Below are 22,762 nucleotides of genomic sequence, written 5' to 3'. Positions count from 1 at the left end.
GAGTTTAGAACGACATACGGGTAAGTCATTAATGACATTATTTTCAGTTTTGGGCGAACTATCCTTATTCAGTAGTCACGCTGTTCCCTTTGAGGGGGGAGGCGAAAACAAAAGCTTATACAGTATGTAAATATACACACAGACAGTGACGCCCCCTGCTGCACGCTAGAATCTCTGGAAAAACAAGCCGATTTCAACCGCAAAATGTACGCTTTTAAATATACATAAACTGCTATTTCAAACATGGAGAGGCTTTCTCGTGATCTCAACTAACAGATTCTGCCATAAAACGAAAAAACACAAATTTTGAAAAAAAAAAACTTTGTTTCTCATTTTCTGGAAACTTGTGCTGTCACTGGTTTCCGTGACGGGTCACATATATAAAAAAGTAACAAAAACAAAATAAGTTTTAACATATTTAATAATAATGATATATATAATGGGTAAAAGTAAAAAAGGAATATTTAAAAAAAATGCAGAACAGTTTGGCCCGCATCATATTTACATATTTAAAATCTGGCCATTGAAGAAGAGTTGTTGAAGACCTTTGCTTTATACTGTATGTTTTATCAAGCTGAAAGACTTTTTTGGGTGTCAAAAGTGCTGTTTTATGGACAATTACACCTTTAAAAACAGCTTTTAAACCAAGCAGACAAAACTTATATGAAATCAAACACTTCCAGTTTGCACCAGAATCTTAAATTGTGAAGACTTTTTGAAACACGTTCAGATCTCGAGTGTGTGGATCTGGATTATCTCTTATGAAGTCATACGGCTGTGTCTCCCATCAATATTTTGTTGTTTTGGACTTCATTTTTTGAAGTTAAGTATGTATCACATTTAAATCAATGCCTTTTTTGGATCTGAAAGTGCTTTGGCTTTTCAAGTTGGTTTTTCATCACAAGTAATCTGTGTTTTGTTGCATTGAGATGTTACAGTCTGTTAAATTATATGACAGTTTTTCTATTCACCGTGTCTTTGGTGTGTCCTCATTTATGTGTGCTTATGGAATTAAGAATTCCTCCTGTCAGTTTTTCCCAAGGTTAAACTATAATGTTTGGGATTTGATCAGTGGTTTGTGAGGCATGTATGTCATAAATTATTTATTCTAGGCCATTAATAAAGAATGAATTCTAAATCATTCTCCATTCGCTTTAATTATCTGGTCTTTCTCAGCCCAAATACTGATTTAATACAGTTTTTCCAAACGGCTTCATCTTGAGCGTCCAGATTTTAAAGCACTCAAGCGGTGACCTAACACATGATTGTATAAAATGATTGTTTAGTACTTTTTTTGCATGCCATCCATCAGAACAAATCTGACACCTGATGTTGGGTTGATAAAAAAGAAGAGTTTCATTTATAATGAAGATTTTGCAGTGATGATGGGCTTTTTAACAATCACACCGTTTTTAAGTTTCAGTTTAGAAATCTTTCAGTGAGTTTAAGTCATGCATGTGCTTCTTTTATTCCATTATGTTTACAGTCCATATCAGACCTCAGTCGTGTTTTCTTGTCTCAGATCGATGTGTGTTTACCCACAGTTTTCTGCAGTAGTCAGTTTATTTTCTCTCTTCATGTGGTATTTACTACTGCATACAGTATATACACGTTTTCAAGCTTTATACCCTAGGGACTCATAAACCAATGAGATGGCAGCTTTCTTGAGCTCACGAGTCATTATGAAGCAGACACATGTATGGAAAAGAGCCGTATTTACCGTATTCCCATTTCGCCTATAGATTTGTGGCTTGTACTGTGGAGCGAACTGGGTGGGCACATGGTGCAGTATAAACTATTAAACCCTTTTGGGGAAAGTAAGCAGGAATATATGATGTTTTGAAATCATTAGCGTTGTTTTTCTTCACTGATTCTTTAGGGTAAATCACACTAAATGAAGTCTTAATTGAACGTCTTGTATTTTTTGGTGCTGTTACTCCAAACAAACATGTTGACTTAAAGGATCTTTATTTCAGACCGAGTTTATTGTTGCATTTGTTTGCACATACGTGTGCACATAGCGATTCATGTACATTATTCTGTATGTTTCAGAGCAGGTTTATCTTATAGACCAGAGTTCTTCAACCTTTTTCAGGGTAGGGAGGGGAGGAGCAGGGACCCCCAGAACTTATATCGAATTAGGACTGTATTTATTATTATTTATAATAAATACTTTGTTATTATGGTGACGTTACAAAGAGACTTAATTTGTTTGTTTTTTTGTCATACTTGAATATATTTTATTGTGGGAACTTTATGGTTTTCATTTAAAGTTTTGTTTTGTATTCAGCATATTAATCCATTTTTGTTTGATACCTACTTTAATTTGCCCAAAAATATTATTTTGCATTCCAACAGTCTTTCGAGGACCCCCTGTAATACCACCACGGACCCCCACGGGGTCCCCAGACCCCCTGTTAAAGACCCATGTAATAGACCAATCGACCTGGACGTGCCAGTGTCCATTTATCTTACATCGAACCCTTTATGTGTGCGTGCGTGTACCAGGTCAAACCTCGTGCAACAGTTGCCTAAAAGTAACACCATTGGCTGGCTCTGTTAATTTAGCTTATTCATCCTCTCAGGTATGTTCTGTATGGTATTGGCTATCATGTAAATAACTGTTTATGTTACGTTAACATGTACGGACATCTATTCAGCCTGCTGTTTTGTGCCATTGTTTAGTTGAATAACTTCCCTTTTCCAGATAAAATATCTGTTCTTAAGCTTGGATTTTGTGAAATCATTTTCTAAATAAAAGCGACGTATAGTCCACTTCGACTTGTATATGTTTTTTTCCTCTTCAAAACGCATTTTTGACTGATGCGACTTGTACTCCCAAGCGACTTATAGACCGGAAAATACGGTATGTGTAATTACAGCTGTTCACTTCTGATGAGATATTAGTTTTAGTATGCGAGCAGGTTGGTTCATTCATTTGGGTTTCCTGTTAAAAATCCGTTGCATTTGGTCATTGGTGTGTTTCACCAGCTGTGCTTTATCCCCTCAGTGCTGCTTAAAATTGATTTGAAATCTGTGTCTGGGTTACTGATGTGTTGGGTTCAAGTCGTACCTCCGATCAGATGAGAGCGAACACTTGACAGCAGCTGTTTCCAGTTCAGAACCAACAGCTGAATCTATCAGTGAGGAGTGAAAGAGATGGACGGAGTTTCCAAAGCAAGATTGATTCAGATGTACAGTCGGAAAAGGAAAACGTCTTCCAAGTTTACACTTTCTCATGGATTTATCCACGAAATAAATGTGTTCCCTCTGGAGACCATCAAATCAGAAGCCAACAAACTTTTCACATTTGTTCAGATGTGTTCACAATGAAAACATGCTGTTTATGTGTGTCATGCTGTATTGAGCCCCGAGTCACTCACATTACTGTATTATACAGTATTAAAACATTTCATTCATTTCAGCAAACACATTTTTTATTTTAGTCTTTTTTTTTCATTTGAATATTTAAAATATTGCTTTCATAATTTTGCTTTCAGTAAAGCTGAACAAACGAGTGCTTTCTCATCTGTATGAATGTGTCGGATGATGTCATCTTAACTGAGATGATGTTTAATAGAGTAAAGTACAGTTTCAGTATACAGTAGGTCTGGGGTTTTCAAACTGGGGTCCGGGGACCTCCAGGGGGCCTCCAAGAGGTTCTAGGGGTCCCCAAAAACGTCCAGAGAAAAAGGGCAAAAACAATTGTACAATTATTTATTAGGTGTGTTTTTATCTCTTGTTTTACTACATATATCCCAAAATTGTTTATACTGTATTTGCTTGGTATCTTTCTAGTTTGTTTTCCTTTGATCTCACTCACTGGGTTTGTCAGGCTGTTATTCCTCATAAAGTTGCAATGAAACCAGGTTTATCATCAAAGTTGCTCAAGTACATATTTGTATTGAAAATGTTCAGCAAACTTCAGCTTTATACATCCAGAATTAGCCAATTTTTTTTTTTTTTTTTTTGTTATACATATTAAATAAGCAAATATATATTTTAAATTTAGGTAGGGGGTCCCTTGCAAAACGTTCATCATTATATTTGGGGCTCCTTAACGCATCATAATGTTTAAAACCCCGTGCTTTAGTTTATGATATATGATGTTCGGGACAATAACAGAGTTTGTTTTGTGTTTCTTCAGCTGATAAGCAGAAAGGATAAGGCCACATTTGAGAAGTTAGACTACCTGACCTCCAAAGAGGAGAACTACGCCAGGATGAGAGAGTACATCAGATCACTCAAGATGGTGTCCTGTATCCCTTACCTCGGTGAGTCTTCATACCATTTGGTTTTTTTGTCTCACAACTAGTGTTGTAGTACCCGAGACTTGAGAATTTTTTTCTTGTCTTGGTCTTGACTGTTTTTGCTCTTGGTCTCAGACTTAGTGGTCTTGCGGTTTTATTTCAAGACCACAACTGTGGGAGTTAAACTAAATTGCTGGTGCGTTGTCTGATTTATGTGTTAACATCATTAATGTAATTTTGATGTAAAACTTCTGGTTTTTAAAGGAATCATTGACTTATTTCATATTTGATTTCTTTTGTTAATGTTGTGCCAGTAAGACATGAATGAGGGTTTGTTAAAAAATAAATTTGTCCACAAAATTAAGGCCCAGAATATCCAAGATGTAATTCTTTCAAAACACAACTCAATGGAGTGCACAATGTAAACACACTTAAAACAGGAAAAATGCCTCAATATTAATACAGTAGGCCTACATGTTGTCCTATTTTACATTTTTAGTGAGTGTAGATATTAACAGAGCAGTCGCATTCATGCAAATGACTGAAGAATGAATAGCAAGTAATTTTTAACATCCCTTTGACTTATACACTGCAAAAAATGACTTTCTTACTTAGTATTTTTGTCTTGTTTTCAGTACAAATGTCTAAAAATTCTTAAATCAAGATGCATTTACTTGAGGAGCAAAATATAAATATAAATAAATGTGCTTTTTTTTAAACAATTCAAGAAAAACTTTCTGACCCCACTGGCAAATTTAAGCACAAATTTACTTTATATTTTTGTCTAAAACAACTTATTTTCTTGGCTCATTTTGCTCATGAAGCAAATGCATTTTGATATTAAGATTTTTTTTACATTTGTACTGAAAACAAGACTAATGCAGCTTTCACACAGGATGCGTTGCGCTGTGCTATGAAACGCATTCATTTCAATGGCTTTTCCTTGCGAGGACAATTTGTTGTTGCGTTGATTAAATCGCGAGCGCAGTGGATCACAGTTAAAAAAAAAAGTTCAAAATAGTTTAACTTTTGCACTCCATGACTCCCAGTGGCGAACGCAGCGCACACTGCGTCCTGTGTAAAAGGCGCATAAGTTAGAGTCATTTTTGTTCGTGTATAACTTGATTTAAATGCCAAAAGTTACATCATATTGTATAAAAAAACATTTGGTTAAAGATGGAGAAGAAGTGTTTCTAATTTCAGCTCATGAGGATTTATACTGAAGAGAGTTTAAAACGAGTCATGTAGTAAAACTGTAAACTCAGTAATTCTTGATGTGTGAATGTGCTGAGATGTTGAGAATTTGTTTTATGAACACACCGGGCCAAATTTGTGTAACGCTGTGTGATTTGTTCTGGATGTTTCAGTGTTTGTGGTTTATTAATTCCTCAGATGTGTTTTCCTCTCAGAGTTGGCTGGTATTTGGTGGTCTTTTTCCTGGTCAGTCTGGTCTGATGTGGTCTTGCATGCTGCTCTTCTTCACTATCTTCTGTTGTAATATCAGCAAATATCATAAACGTTTTTCCTTTCTTTGGGGAAGGGCGTACTGGAAAAGTCAATTGAAATTTCTGTAGTGAAGTGAGATTTTTTGTTTTTTCCCCACTTATGCTCTGCTTTATAGCTTTGGGTAAATCTTTTTATACCATAAGGACTTATAGAGATTTATAGAGCCCAGCATAACTGGATGCAGTGACGTTAAATGGTTGAAAATCCTGTAATCCTAATATACTCCGCTTTAGAGATTTTCATGGCATGCAATTGCAAACGGTGTGTAGATATTTAATAGTATCATCTTTATAATAACCGTTTTGAATTAGTGCCTGGAACATCTTGTGTGTTGTTTTTATTATCGAGACACATTTCAGATTGTTCCTGTGAATGCCTTGCCGTCGAACCCTGCACGAAACACTGAATTGAGTCGTAAGGTTTTCATTAACGCAGAGATTTTCAGTGAGTCCTGGAGACTCGGCGGTAAATTGAATCCAAACCTTCTCGCTTCTTACACTCATGTCCATGAACAGAAATAGTTGGAAACTGTGTCTCATATTCTTGGGCCTTTAGTCACTGACAGACGCTGTTCTCATTTAACTGAAATCAGGAGAACATGCAGGGGTGCCGTGTTAGACGTCCCATGCATTTGATTTGTTTACTCTTCAGGTGAAGTTACACGTGTGATTTCTTTATGATTGTATGAGAAGGCATTTTGCCAAGAACATTTGGGCAGTAGATCTTGAACAGAATGTGCTCAGATTTTTGTTTGTTAGCATGAAATGTTGGCCAGAAATGAAGTTTGTATTTTAAATTAGGAATTAAAGCACATGCCAGGTAACATATTTAGTTTGTGAACTCAATGCACCTGAAACGGTTTAATGCTTTGAGCATTTCCTTCCAAATACCTTTATAAATTGATCTGACCCAGCACGGCTGTCTTTCCAGTATTTACTCAGTTTTGTGTTCATGAAAGGCACTTTTGTGTTGTGTAATAGTCTGTGTCTGATCTTTATAACCTATCATTTTGAGTCAGGGTCTGAAGGGAGAATCAGTTTACAGTAAATAAAGACCGAATGATGACCTCTGTCTACCGACACAGACGATTTGATTTATTATTCCCTGAAACTGTACTACAGTGAGAGGAGCTCACCGGATCGGCAACACATCAGTCATAGGAATTGTTAAAGCAGCATGGACCTTATATTTTGTCCATATTTGGACAATTTTTTTCCCAGTTATTAACTTTACGATATATATATATATTTTTTATAACAAACATCTCTTGCACTGTTTTTCATTTATAATGAGATGCAAAAGATTGAGCTCCATTTAGCCCTTTAGAGCCTTGTGAAATTTCTGTCAGATCTTAAGCGTCTTTACGTAAACAGTAAAACATGCACGCCTGGACTTTATAACCCAATCTGAATCATTTGACAGTTTATCATCACACTGTAGCTGTACATAATTTATTGGAAAATTCTGGTAGACAGCACAACAACACTGTTACAGAAACACTCGCTCTTAGTTTATATGTACAAGAGGAATTCGGTTGAAAGGATCAGATTGAAATCATTCATACAAATATTAAATTCTTACACTATCATGTAGACAATAAAATAAAATACAACATGTTTTCACTTTGCAATGTCTCTCAAAGGTCTTGCTTTTGAAGTTCAATCCATCAATTTTGAACTTGAATTTGCTTCCCAAAATACAAACTAACATGTGAGGTGGTGCTTGGGTAATTTTTGCTGTATTTATTGATATATCAATGTACATTTTCATCCATTTGCAGTGAATATACGCTCCCTAGAATCTGACTTCAGATGTCTCTTTGTTGTCTACGTCTTAGGGCACCTTTGGGTGATTTGAACACAGCCTTTACATGAAGTCAATGCAATGTGAAAGAAATCAAACTAGAAGGTGTAAATGAGTGCTTTTTCTTTAAAGACCTCTTGAAATGAAAATGAGTTCACAGAGAAGTGATTCCCCTCCTCTCTTTACATGTAGCCTAATGCTGCATCCGAAATCTCATACTGTGACGGAATTAGTTATGAATTAAGTATCTACTCATCGACTGTTAAAGTATCTACTATATGGTATAAATATTGATAGTATAAATGAATTCGGATGCTCTACATCCACCATGTTGATGCATCATGTGACATACATCATCGTAACAAGTTAGTTGTTAACTGGAATAACATTAAAGGTGCAGTGTGTAATTTTTAAAAGGATCTCTTGAGAGAAATGTAAAAAACTATATTATCAGGGGTGTATAAAGACCTTTCTTAATGAACCATTATGTTTTATTACATTAGAATGAGATGTTTTTATCTACATATCTATATACACCGAGGGTCCCCTTACGTGAAAATCGCCATTTTGTGACGCCATGTTTCTACAAAAGCCCTTAACGGACAAACTTAATTTAAAAATTTACACACTGCACCTTTAAACTACCACAATTTAACCACAAGGGACAACTTTTTTATATATATATATATATGTATTTGCATTTAAATAAAGCCGAGTTACTGCTTTTGGACATTTCTTAAAGGAGTAGTCCACTTTAAAGATGTGGTCCACTGACTTTTCATAGTAAGAAAAAAAATACTATGGTATGTCAATGGGCCCCATCTTTAAAGTGGACTACTCCTTTAATAAAACAATGCCAACTTCTCTTCGGGGGCTCATGGGATAGTAAAGGGTCCATCAAATGAACACTTCAGGATTTTGCCGGAAGTAGTAGGTCTTCCGGGTACTTTTCGCATACTGTTTAATGGAATGCCATGTTTAATTTTTTTCTCACCTCGCCTACTGCTTTTTGCCCTACTATTTAGTATAGAAGTAGGCGGTTTCGGACACAGCCTCAATGTACTTGTACACTAATGGTAATAAAATCAGTGGCATTGGCCTAATTGCTGTCTGGTTGGTTTTGAGTAGCTCATGTTGACTAAATGCACCATCTTACGAGAAAAAATAATGTGTAAACACCTCTTACAATTGCTCAGGTCACATAATATATCATTAATGTAGGTACAGTTGGAGTGATATCTCATGCACATCACTGTTCAGCGTCTGTAGAGATCTTGGTTCTCCTGTCATGAGGAACCCAGCATTACTGGGTCTGTTTGAGTGTCCTTAAATTGTCCCTGTGATGTCCAGAGGCTTTGCAAACTCAAGTGTTGTGATGAAGTCATTGCACTTTCTTAGTTTTTGGTACATGTTACATTAAGAAAACATTAAGAAAAAATACTGAAAAAACATTGCACTTTATTAACTTTCTCAGCATCATCTTCTAATGGAAAGTGTTTGGATTTGGACGAATCATCATTGTGACTTTTTTCAGCGAGTATGATCCGCCACGAAACTCCGCCCAGTAAACTCCGTCCTGATAGCGACTGCGGTAATGTCCACCGCGGTACCACACGCCGTTCAGATTAGAGTGAGCACAAGCGTTGTACCACCATCCTCCCTTCTGATAGTGAGCGCAGTTACCTGTTGAAGAGAAAACACAAATGTTTGGTTTTGTAACGATGTACATTTAAACTCTGTTGTCATTGCTGTACGGCTGTGAATACCCGTGTATGCGTCGTGATCTCTGTCCAGGGTGGTGAACTGTTTCCCGTTGTGCCAAGTGAGAGAATCTCCAGCGTTGCCGTGGTAACGACCCACCCTCAGCTTGTAAAAGTCCGTCTCTGGCTCTAGGCGGAAACTGGCGTATTCGGCGAATGTCTTTCTGCCTGACCAGTCCTCAAGAGTCACCAGAAGCTTGTAGTTTGCTTGGTTGGTCAGCGAGTAGATGTTCTCCAGACCGAGCCAATATTCACCATCGATGTTCCCAAATCCTTGCTAATAGAGAAAACAAGTGTGATTATAAAATCTCTGCTTCCGGCTCTGATTCTGATTCAGATTTTTGAAAAACACCCAACATTCGCTTGTGTCTAAATTAACCTTTATCAGCTCTTTAACCCTGCCAAACACACAGACACAGACATGTGCTGGCTCTGCACTGTCTTTACATTAGACATCATTTATCATAAAGAGGAAGTTTATTTTGGCTACAGTATATCAAACACATCTGTTCATGTATTTAAATAGCTGTTAACAGACGGTCATTACACAAGATATCACGTCTGAAGACATGTCAACAAAGTAGAGTTAAATAATTCAACAGACCGGAGTCAATTATTCTGCTTATACTACGGTTACCTATGGAAGCCCATTTCCGCCACATATGAAAAATCATGCTCTGATAAATCATTATTATGAGATAAAAAGTCAAAATTATGACTTTAAAAGTTAAACTTTTATCTCACTTTTTTTATCTCATAATTACTTACTTATTCATTTAGCTGATGCTTTTATCCAAAGCGACAGAGGATTTGAGTCACAAGTCACAGTGGATTTGAACCCTGGTCTCTCACACCAAAGGCGAGTGTCTTATCCACTGCTCTATCACCACCCCATAATTTTGATTTATATCTCATAATTTAGAGTTTAAAGGTCGTAATTTTTACTTTTATCTCATAATATCGACTTTTAATACCATAATTATGATATACCAGATCTATTTATGATTATTTATTCTCTTATGTGGCGGAAATGGGCTTCCATAGTTGCCACACCACAAGACATTACATTTTTTATTTTAGTTATATATTGTTTGGCCAGTTTTTGCCTTTATTTAACTGTGAGTTTTAGGAGAGGACAGGAGAGTACAGGGAGGAGAGGGGGGTCTGGGATCGGCAAATGATCACGAGCCAGGAATCGAACTTGGGTTGCCGAAAGTGCGAAAGCACCACATGTTGGAGCGCTGCCCACTACCACATTGGCTCCGATAAGTGTTTTATTTAAAGGCATTACACAGATTTTTGTCCTTAAAATACCATTAATTTCTTATACATCTAAAGCCTCCGTTGCTAATTTCAAAACGTATTTGTTCAAATGAATTAAGTAAATTTATTATTTTGATATGAAAACTGTAATGCGTTCGAAAGACCTGGAACTAATTCACAGGTGTGTGTTTACTGAAAAATAATGCACACCCTTAAAATGTTTATCAGCCAATCAGAATGAAGCATTCAGCAGCCGTCTGTGCTATAATATATGATAACTCACCAGCTAAAACTTTACTTTTACTCTTCTGATCATTGCTTAAAGAAGAAATACTGTTGGCAAAATATACTGATCAGATTCTCAGCAATGTTTGAGTAAATCAAAACAGAAGCTATTTATTAAGTATTCCTTGTGGTCAGTTTTTACGATTTATATCCCCATTAAGTGGTTTTATAATCTTTTTGATAAACCCTCAGGAATCATCTTAAATATCATAATTATATGTTCATAAATATTTCATAAATACATAATTACACAATTTCATAAATTCTCTGTAAATATTATCATTCATTAACTTATTTTTATTCTTGGTAATTTTATCGTTTCCAAACTGTTGGGCTGAATGAATGTGTTGTTTCTTCTCGTTTCATCTGGCCTTGATTTTCATTCTGGCTCTGATGACATCAGTTGAGGGTTTTCATCAGACGATGTTTTTGTTGGTGTGCCTAAAACCAATAGAGCAAATTTCTGGAAAAGCCCTGGTCTTTGTTTGAAAATGTTTTCCAGCTTGTGCTGATATTTGAGTCTGATGTTCTGTGTGGGGTCAAAGGTTGTACGATGTCACAGTTTGGTAGGAAACAGATCGGTTTAGACGTATTGACAGAGATTCATCATCAATGCAGAATTTCACAGCATCGTGTGGGTCATTAGGTGAATTAACTATGACTAAGTTAGGCAGTAAGAACATTTTTGCTTTAATCTAGTGATAGTGAATCTAGAGAGCCAACATGGAGAGCCAGTTTGGTGTATCGCCTCTGTAACGTTAGGTACAGCACAGTGTCAGTCAATTTTGTTTTGTTGTGTTAAATAGAAAAGGAAATGTTCACAGATGACATACTGTAGATTATTATGTATTAGACCTGTAACTTTCCTTTTAACATCACTAAATACAGGCTGTGCACAAATAAATGTAAAATAAATTTGCTGTGTTGTAGGAAAAAAAATGATCAGACCTTATATGTTTCCCAGTTTCTAAAGAAGTTGACCGATCCGTCCATGCGTCTCTGGATGACGGTCCAGCCGCCAGGATCATGTCTCTGCTCGCACCAAACCTGCATTAGTTTGTTGATATTATCTGGTTTCAGCAGAAACATGCCGCTGTTACTGTGACCTTCTTCTTGAGCCTGCAGACAGTCTTTAAACGGTCCTGTATATAAACCAACAAAAAACATATTTAATACTGACAAACACCTGTTTACCTGTAAAACAAGACCTAGAATTAATTCAATAAATAGTTTCATCACTTTTGCATATTTCCTTATCTCTCACTAATCTGTTTAACTAGGATATTTTCATTATTGTCTTCATTTTCAATCCAATTCAACCTTTATTTCAGTTTGCCGAAGTTTATGAACCGTTTCATTAAAGCTGTAGATGTTATTGACCACAGTAAATGGACATATATTTAATAATGTTTGTGAACATTTACAATACACCTATACTAATGTAATCCTGTCTGTGAAATCCACACTCAAAAAAAAAAGTTTGTTCATTCAACTTAATTGAATAAAGGAAAACTTTTCTACAAAATTAGTTAATGCGTGTACAACAAGATCAGAATCAGTTCAATTAAACAAATTATCTTTTGTTGCACCAACTTTTCCACGCAATTATTTCTGGTCTGTTCAACAAGGAGAAAACAAGTTAATTTAAACAGAAAATGTCTTGTTAAACCAACTCTCAGTTTCTATATCATACTAATTAGCATAAGCACATGTTAGCATGCTGCTAATAATAATAATAATAACATGTAATAGATTGGATGAGCATCTGAGAAGAGACTGATCTCCAAACAGTCATTAACACATTAAGTCCTTATCGAGAGAAGTACATCACATCCACAACTTAACCACAAGCACCATTCTTCTGCACGATGGCACCAACGAATTTGAAAAAATATAACAAAAACCCTTCTAAATCAATCATATTAATGAACATTAAACACTATAAAGTCTTTCTCTTTACCTAAAAATGCACAAAATAACACTTAATTTTAAAAACGACTCTCCAAAGGCAGTTGCATGCAAAGCATGCTGGGAAATAAAGATCCATGGCCCAGTTAGTAATATCAACAAAAATCATTCATGTGCTCCCAACATAAAATTATTAAGTTAATGTAAGTTTTACAAATGTAAGTGGATTGAACATGATACAATTAAGTTGAGACAAAAAATAATAAAAAATGTGTTGTATTAACTTGTTTAATTTAAGTAAATTGGACAAAGTGCAAAACTATTTAAAAGGGTCAGTTTTCTGGACAGGTGTGCATCTTGAGACAAAACAATGGCACTGATATATTTTAAGATATGTTAATGCAAGCATTTAGTTTTGTTATTGTAGTAATAAGTCTCATAATCTAATGATAAGATGAGGGAGGAGCATCAAAGTTTGATTTCACTCATTGATTTACATACTCAGTCAGTATTAAAGATATCAAGGTTATATTTTCACAAAAATGTTCTTTACATTTATATAGGATGATTTTATGTAGAAAGCAGTAAATCACAAAATAATGAGGTGAAAAAACTTGAGGTGGGTGGGTTTTTGCAGGCAGAGTTACACATCACCCATCAGATGATGATGATGAAGGAGGCATATATCCACACGCGTGCAGTTGAGCACATTTATTTATCTAAAGAGCTTGAAATGGAGTGGATGAGTGATGCTGTACAGTCCAGGTACACTATGAAAGATTTCATTCAGATGTAGATGAACGTACATGGCATAAGGAGTGAGACGAGCTGGTTAAATTTGAAAAACATTGTGAAAGAGAGAATGAGTTATTGAGGAGATCCGCCTGGCCAAGACCTCTCAGAGTTTCCTGTGGCCCACAGCAGAGATGATTTTCTTATTTTTTCCACCAACACTATGAACAATGCTTTTGATTGGTTTCCAGTTTCAACATCTGCATTGTGCTCTTTATTGTGTTTGACATCTACCCATCGTGTTTAGGAGATTGTTGTAGTACTTTATGTCTTTTGCTATGTGCTTATCTACAATATATATTGTATGTGTAAACTGAATAGTTGGACGCAGCAACCACTTGCATCTAAAAGTGTTCGTGCTTAAAAGAAGAGAAACGTTTGCACGCATCCTTGCCCGCCTCATACCATTTAAGCGTGTTTCATGCACCGGTCTTATGCAATCGCTGCAGCTCCAAGATTTTATTTTCTCATCTGGACTTTAAACAGCCACGAGTTTCCAGCTCAGTGTTTGAGTCAATGTTGTTTTCATTATGACGCTATGCTCTCTGAATCTTTCTGGACAACGTCAAATTGCCCTTAGGAGATGGAAAGTCCTCTAGAAAAGACCGTACAGGCCCTCGCTGTGAAACCTGCTACCGAACGCTGTTTACACAATCTGTCCCGTTTCCTTGTAAAGCGTCTAATGAGTTTGTTAACAAGCTACGGCCCGAGGGCAGAATCACACTTTCAGATGGGATACTTGTAAGAAGTTATTGTTTTCATATTGTCTTTCCTCTAGGGGCAGTTTGTCTGCCAAATATCTGAATGTTTAAGGCTAATATACTGGGTGAAAGATGACCACAGACACAGATGGCACACAGCATCTAAATGCAGTGAGGCTCAATTTACTCTGTAAAACTGTAAGACACGAGCCATAAAACAAGACCAGTCTTTAGTAAAAGGAAGTATCAATTAAAGTGAAATAACATTCAGAGAGACAGGGCCAGTACTCGGGGAATAGACTCAGGGCTGTGATAAACCCTGGAGAGAGATATTGTTTTAGTTTCTTTGAACAGCAGCTGCTCAGTTCAGCCCTTCATAGATATTGATCTGTATTTAAAACCCCTTTGTCAAAGAGCTGATTGATAACTATTGTTGTGACACGTGCGCCATCACCATAACACACCCCTTACGGCATCGTTCCTGCTTTTTGGTCATGGGCGTGTCTGGGATGAATCCTGGAAATGTTAAATGTTATGGGAGTGATCATCAATTCCAGGACATGTTTGCGTTCACACAGAAGTCACAATTTTCTGCCAATTTTCTAGATCCACGGATTGTAGGCAACAGTTTACTTCCTGGGATTGGTGATGTAGTAAAGACCGAAATTATCATAATTCCGCCCACTTCGGACAAACAGCCTGTAAGTTAACTCCTGTTAGCATTGCATTGTGAGCGAATCTTTCAAACATGGTAAGGAGCGTCACAAACAAATTGTATAATACCAAATACACAAAATAACCTTGTTTTTAGCAATGAAATAGGTGCTCTTTAAGTTTAAAGTCTGGATGTAAACTGCACACATGTATCAGATTATAATGAGATGTGCAGATGTATTACCAGAGAAAACTCTCAAATTAATCAAAGTGATTCCAGGTTATAAAGAAATAAAGTTTAAACTCCCAAGAGATATCTCAGTTTTCACAGCTCTGTTCTGCTGAAACTCTTCAAATCTGATTTGACATTTCAGCGTTGATTAGGAGATTTTTCAAAACAGTCATGTATTATAGACCAAGACAAGTGCAAGAACTTTCTCTATTTGTGGGATAAAGTTGCTCATAAAAAGTTTTCCTACTGTAAAAGTGCAGTCACTGATGTGTAAAGAGCTTCTGTACCATAAATGCCGATGCATAGTTTTTTTTTTTTTTTTGCAACAATAAAGATTTTTTTTTTGGTAATGCTTTACAATAAAGTTGTATTTGTTAACATTAGTAAATGCATTAGCTTACATGAACTAACAATAAACAATACTTCTTGCATTTATTAATCTTTAGATCCTGTTAATTTAATAATTTTCTAATACATTTTTAAAATCTAAAGTTTTATCTGCTAACATTAGTCACCATGAACTAACATGAATAATACTGGCATAAACATTAACAAGGATTAATAAATGATGAAAATAATAATGCTTATTGTTACTTCACGTACGCTAATGCATTTACTAATCATAACAAATACAACTTTATTGTAAAGTGTTACCGTTTTTTTCTGGCGAGTCTTCTACTAAATGGTGTGAATGGGCGTATTGTAAAGTCTTAAGTTCAGTTGTTACAGTATGTGCTGTATTTATTGCGGTCGTGCTGTTTATTGAGGTATATATTCTGTTTAGCCTGCAGGAATCTGTTATAAGAAAGTAGTTTAGTAGCGTTTAAGTGTTTGGTGCAGACAGAAATCTTTTCTAATAGTTACCAGAGACTCAATTGAATGAGAAAGCAGGGATACACTCAAAAGGGATACATAAAACTTGGTTTTGCAAGTCAATTCAACCTACTATTTTAATAAGTTGACATAACTTATAAAAACAAGTTGAAATTGTTTAATTTAATTATGTTGTTTTGACAAAAATGCTGTATTTTTTGTTTACAGGGTGAATGTATTTGAGTGTGTGCATGTGCGTGCAATGCGTGTGTGGGTGTGTGTGCGCGCGCGTGTGGATGTGCGTGCATGCGTGCGTGTCTCTGCATACATGTTGTTGTTTTCCATTCTCAGTCATGTCTCAGTTATAGACATCCGCCCTGTAGCTCACACAACTAAACCAGACCCTTAAATTCAAACCACTAATTTATCTCTGTTTCACATTTGCACACTCCATCTCCCTAAATGGTTTCTGGAATCCCTTAGCTCAGATGCTAATCAAAAGGGTTTTCCTTCGAAGATTAATATGCACACAGTTCAGAAGAAATATTGCCAAATGATTATGCTGTAATGGACCAAAGGAGAGATTAACGGTCATATCCACATGTTTTCATGTTCAGCAAAACGTTTAAATTGTTTTCTTTGGAAGCACAGCGGAGCCTGATGATCTAACTTAACCGCTTTACATTATAACACACAGATTATTTATGATCCACAGTATGAACAAGACAGTTAAGCATGATGTAAATATCTTAAGAGTTTCAGGATGGTAGGCCATACCTGTCAATCCTGATGCATATACAATATACATCATGTGCCAATGGCGATTCAATACAGACACCTACTTGCTTTTTTTAAAGAAAGTGCTATAGGATATAATACAGGACACTTTAAAAGAAATGCAACTTGGTTTGCTTTTTGAAAAAAGACAAATGCATAAAGTAGCAAAAAGTAGCTTAGCATAGGGATGCACCGATACCGATACTGGTATCGGGTATCGGCCTCGATACCACATTTTCTAAAGTACTCGTACTCGTTAAAAGTCCCCCGATACCAGGGATCGATACCACGGTCTGAGAAATGTCTATGTTTGAGCGGCGTGTAAGGGGTTAATGCCTCTTGTGTTGTCCAAAGAGGCAGAGTTTACAACAAACTGGAAAACTAGTCCTTTGTTTTTTTGTTAAATTATATGACTAAAGCTGTTACCTGTAAATTTAAATCATGTTTTTTTATTAAGTACTCGGTATCGGCAAGTACTGAAATGCAAGTACTCGTACTCGTATTCCAAAAAAGTGGTATCGGTGCATCCCTAGCTTAGCATATTTGTTATATATACTAGTCAACATTTGAAGTGGATCCAAAAAATTAACCTAAGACAAGAACATGTTTTATTCAAAATTTTACGACAACTTTTATGAAAGGTTTTAGTGCTGCCTCACGATTGGTTGCGACTAATCGTTTACAGAATAAAAGTTTTTGTTTACATAATATATGTGTGTGTACTGTGTATAATAATTATGTATAAATACACACACGCGCATGTATATAATTAAAAAGCATTTGCATGTGTATATTAGGGCTGTCCCGGTTATGACATTTGACTGACGGTTAATTATCTAATAAATTGTGGCGATTATGACGATTAATTGCCTGTTTTAGGGCTTTTTTTTGTTTGTTCATGAAATAAAAATTTTACACATTGTTGTGAAAATTCTTCATAAGAAATAAACACAATAAAGTGTCTGAAAAATAACAAAAAAATGCAATTAAAACAAACTGACTATACCAGAATAGGCCTTAAATAGAGGCCAATCCTACTAAGGTCATATTAGTACTGGACCACATGTCTGTTCTGGCTGCAAAAAAAAAATTACTTATAAATTCCTAAGAATAGCATCTTTCACTTCCCTAAATTTGGAATTGCCGTTTTGGAAATGTATGTTTTACCTGGCAGTTTATACTTATCAAAGTTTTGCAGCATTTCTTTAAATGCAGTTTTTTCCACTGTATTGAATGGCTTTGCAATGTATCGGGTTACACTGTCAGTTAAGAAGCACCATCTGATACGGTCTCATTTATACAGGCCCTGCAGCTCCCCCTTGTGTTTTTAGAGAGATGTGCAATCATTGCGGTGATCTGAAATCAACGCAATGAGGTCAAATAATCGCAATGAGATGATTATTTAATCATTGTGACAGCCCTAGTGTATATACATGTTTATATTTATATATAATCTATATTGTTTATAAATATAAATATTTATTATATAAATATATATTTTTCTTAAAATTATACATTTATGTGTGTGTATTTATACAAACATAATTATTATACACCGTACACCCACATATATTATGTAAAAAAAAACTTTTATTCTGCAAACGATCATCGTGAGGCAGCACTAAAAGGTTTTGATCCACTTCAAATGCTGACTAGTATATATTAAGCAAAATTCATACTACTTTTTGGTAATGCATTTGACTTCTCAAAAAGTTGCCTTTTTTAAGTCTGAACCATTGAAGGACTCACCTGAAGGTTTATCTGTGGAGAAGCTGTGAGTTCCAGATGGCATGGTCGGTAAAGTCGGTGGGATGGCTTTAGAGTTTTGGTCGCTCTGGATTTCATTGTTCATATGGTTGGTATGGCGGTTGTAGGGTGGCGGGTGGAAGGGTCTGATCGCCGGGGCGTGTTGTATCGGAGGTGGTTGTGGTGGTGCTGGTCTGTGTTGGGGAATCTGGGGTGGCTGTGGCAGGTTTACAGGTGGCTGGTAGGGTCGCGTCTGTCGGACACCACCTCCACCACCGACAAAGCCTCCTCTCCGACAGTGTTCCTCGAGCTGCGTTATCAGGGCGCTCTGATTGCCGGCGAGAGACGATAAGTGATGGTATTTGTGTTCCAGGTCACGATAGCGCGCGGTCAACTGCTGCATTTCTGACGTGTGATTGAGCACTCGGTTCTCCAGCTGAGAAACCTCCAGAGCGTTGTCTCTCTTACGGATAATCTCGTGCAGCAGCTGCATGTAGAGCTGCGTGACGCGGGCGTTCATGTTGCGCGACTCCTTGCGCAGAAGCTTGACTTCGTTGATAATGCCGCCGTCCACCTCCACCAGCTGCTGCAGCGTCTCAATCTGACGCCTTTGTTTGTGAAGCTCTCCGTTCAGAAGTTCCAGCTCCTGTTTGTTCACGCGGTTCTCCAGCAGCTCTTCCGGTCCTTTAGAGTTCACGCAAATAGCACCTGTGGTCTTCTGCTGAGGGACGACGAAGGTGTAGGAACATTTATCACCCTGAGAGTCAGGAGAGCGTTTGGGTCGACCAGCGTACATGAACTCTTTTTCAAGTATATCATCTCTGCTTTCAAACTCCTGAGCGAAGGAGTCCGGATGAGACAGCGTGAGCGTCAGCAGGGACAGAAATAAGCCGTTCAAAGAGAGCGCAGCCATGATGTGTCCCTCTGAAAGAATATCAAACAGTATTTTAGCTCATTTGTCTCTGGAGTATTACATAATTGTTCGGAAAGTTCAACAGAAAAGACCCCAAGAGTTATTAAATGAAATCAACTGAGCCCTTTGCTAATAACACGTGCATTACATCATCCACATTTAAAACACAAGGCAGATTTTTTGGAAAACATTTAGGAAAACTGGTGTTTGTATACACTTTATTGACCTTTAATGTCATGCACACAAAGCTCTTTTAAACATTTGTCTACATGGGAATAGAAGATTGTTTCCTTCTTTAATATCACATCATTTTCCCATCCAGTGAATTTTGCATGAGTGACTCATAGATTTACACCCCACAACTGGAATGTGTTAAATTACGGATGGGAAAATCTGTCACACTTTGTGCTGTGTTATGTGTACAGCGTGTGTGTTTCCATAGCGATGGACGGATGGAGCGGTCCATGTTTCTCTTATTGTGTTCATTAGTGTGTAGTGAGTCCTAACACAACCATACACTTAACAAAGAGTCAAAAGCTGCACATACTGTTGAGGTCATAATGAAAATATACCACGGAAAATTCATATAACTGTTAATAACTGCAATCATTTCTCTCATCCTCATCTGTTATTAATATATGAGAAGTTCAGATGCAAAACCCAGGTGCGTCTGACATGTTTTCTGGTAAATGAGCGAGTGCTGCCTCACGATTAGTCGTGATTAATCGTTTGCAGAATAAAAGTTTTTGTTTACATAATATGTGGGTGTACTGTGTATAATAATTATGTATAAATACACATACACGCATGTATATAATTATACAAATATATATTTTTCTTAAAATTATACATGTATGTGTATATATTATGTAAACAAAAACTTTTATTCTGCAAACGATTAATCGCAACTAATCGTGAGGTAGCACTAAAATGAGCATTTTTATCAGACTTTTATAATGGATTCTGCCAACAAAAAGGTATTTCTAAATGACCTGAAGCCGGGGTTAATCGGATTTGAAGCAAAAGTATTTGATAAACGTATAATACATTCAGTTAATATTGACAGAGGTGGCATTTAGCAGTTTTTGCATCTGAGCTCCTCGGTTATTTTGCTTTATATCTACTTTATAATGCAACACATCTGACTCTGACATCACAAGCATTGTTTGTGCTCTTTCTCGTGCAAAAAACACGTGAGATTGTTTGATTTAATGTTTCTGACTTGTGGTTTTACCAAACACACAAACGGACATCCTGAGGCTTGAGTCATCGATGAAACAATTGTCCAGAATATTAACTCGATCAAGATTTCAAATTGTGCTTTTTGAACATGCTGAAGATGAGTCTTTGTTGCACTGAACTTGATTTATTGTAGAGTTTGATGGATTGAAGGATCAATGTGACTATGAGGATATGTAATTATCTCTGTAATGCTCACATTTCCTCTTACAAAAGAGCCTAATACGTACATAAGTACTCTCAACTCCCTCAAGATGTTTACATGTTTTTGTTCTGATCTGGGACACCATTGACTGCCAGTAGTAGGAGTAGGAAATACAATACGATTGTGAATGGTGCCCCAGATCTGTTTGGTTATTAACATGTTTCAAAACATCTTCATTTGTATGCAGCGAACAAAGAAATGTAAGCAGGTTTAAAATAACTTGAGGATCAGTAAATGATGACAGATTTGTCTTTTTTTATAAACTCTCCATGTGTTTGTCATTTTATTATAGCCATGTGTTAAATGTTTTAGCATGACATTTTGATCTATTTATGTAACTATACATGTAGTTTGATGGTGCAAAGCTTCCAGTCGAGTCTAAAAGTTGTTATTCCTGTAATTCTATCAAGATGTGAATGTAGCGTTACGTTGATGATGTCATCGTGAGCCGCTAGTGTCACATTTTTCTGGTTTTCGTCTCATTTTCTGGTTTATTTTACTGAGCGCTTTAACACAGTTTATTTTACTTTACAAAATGCATGTTTGTTTTTTGGAGAGCACCCTCGGAGGTGTCGTGTGGGCATAAATCCAACCTGTGGGATTCCTGTGGATGTCCGTGGGGAGGACATTCCGGATTACTTTTACATAAACAGCGATTGAATAATTGTTAACAGATCTATTGCATAACTATATGAAACATCACTGCAGTAATGCTTTAATAATCCTCATTGTTTATTTTTAAGACTTTTGTAAATTCAGACCAAACCTTATTCATTTAGGAGTTTATTGTATTTATTTGGGACGCGTGATACTGCGTCATGTCATTGCTGTTGTATAATTTAATGTTTAAAGTATAAAGGTCTGCATAGCATTTATACAGAAACATTACCAGTGAGAAACTTCTCATTTATGCGTTTATTTCTCATCTGTGTTTATGTAGAGTATATTGTCATGCATTTAAAATAAATTTGATTTTCAAATATAAATTTAAATGCATAATGTACATTTTCAGTATTTTTATTATAATTTATATAGTAAGTACAACAGACTATCAGATTGAACTTTTTTCTAATCATTTAATTGCATCCTCTGTGTGCTAACGTAGTTTAATCAGCAAATAATCCAAATAAGTCAAATATATAACATCAGCTGATGCCGGTATAAAGAGTACAACAGCAAAGAAAAGACTCTTACCAGGAGAAAGTCTTTGTGTTCCAGTCGTTCCTGCTGTCTCTCGCTCTTTCTCTCTCTTTTCTCTCTTTAATCTCTATCCAGGCAGATTGGATGCTGTGGTCCATGCAGACCGGAGGCATCACCCATCTGCCAAAGTCCCGTCTGTCCTGTCGTGTCCTGTCCTGTTCTCCGTCTCTCAGTGTCTCAGTTCTCCGTCTGTTTTTTAAGTTGTCTCATGTTGAAGCAGCATGTGTTCATATGAAACCCCTGCAAGTCATTCGGTATAAATGATCCTCTGTCTGCTAGCAGTTAAGTGTTCAATTAAAATGACACATTGATTTAGGGAACGACGTCCTTAACCCCCAGTCATGACCACTAGTCTCTCTCTCTTTTTCTCGCTCTCTCTCTCTTGTTCTCTCTCAGTATTGGTTTGTGGTAATGGTTTTGTTATTTGCTCCTCCTCTTCTCCTACTTTTGGCACAGATGACAGGACGGTCATCATTAAGGCTGTGATAAGATGCTTCACAGTAAAAGTGTGGCTCTGTGTAAGAGTTAGTCTCTGTTTCCATACGTTAGGGTTACTTTGCTTACAGAGTTTTAATATTTGGCAGTTTCTTCACGAATCACTTTTTGGTGTCTTCAATGTGTGTTATATTCAGAGTACCTATGAGCAATATGAATAATGATGCATGTCTATGCAAACACCTTACAAATAACATTCAGACATCCCAGCCCTCTCAAA

General features: G+C 36.5%; 2 protein-coding genes across 3 annotated transcripts in view; one reads left to right on the top strand and one right to left on the bottom strand.

Moving 5' to 3' along the window:
* LOC135732823 (ras-specific guanine nucleotide-releasing factor RalGPS1) overlaps window positions 1-22,762 on the top strand; it is a 111,872-nt gene that overhangs the window by 47,598 nt on the left and 41,512 nt on the right. For both annotated transcript variants that reach the window (XM_065251176.1, XM_065251175.1), the window contains exon 8: window positions 4,148-4,274. In XM_065251176.1, the coding sequence (XP_065107248.1) occupies window positions 4,148-4,274 (127 nt within the window). The remainder of the gene's footprint in view (window positions 1-4,147; window positions 4,275-22,762) is intronic.
* angptl2a (angiopoietin-like 2a) lies at window positions 7,192-22,421 on the bottom strand. The gene is made up of 5 exons (XM_065251174.2): window positions 22,042-22,421; window positions 18,494-19,414; window positions 11,816-12,009; window positions 9,326-9,596; window positions 7,192-9,242 (listed from the first exon to the last, which is right to left on the bottom strand). The coding sequence occupies exons 2-5, from the start codon at window positions 19,401-19,403 to the stop codon at window positions 9,043-9,045; spliced, it is 1,575 nt and encodes a 524-aa protein (XP_065107246.1). The 5' UTR covers window positions 19,404-19,414; window positions 22,042-22,421; the 3' UTR covers window positions 7,192-9,042.

This window comes from Paramisgurnus dabryanus, chromosome 5, assembly GCF_030506205.2.
Source record: "Paramisgurnus dabryanus chromosome 5, PD_genome_1.1, whole genome shotgun sequence".
NCBI lineage: Eukaryota > Metazoa > Chordata > Actinopteri > Cypriniformes > Cobitidae > Paramisgurnus > Paramisgurnus dabryanus.
The sequence above is the reverse complement of the archived record's forward strand: the minus strand, read 5'-3'. Positions and strand labels throughout refer to the sequence as shown.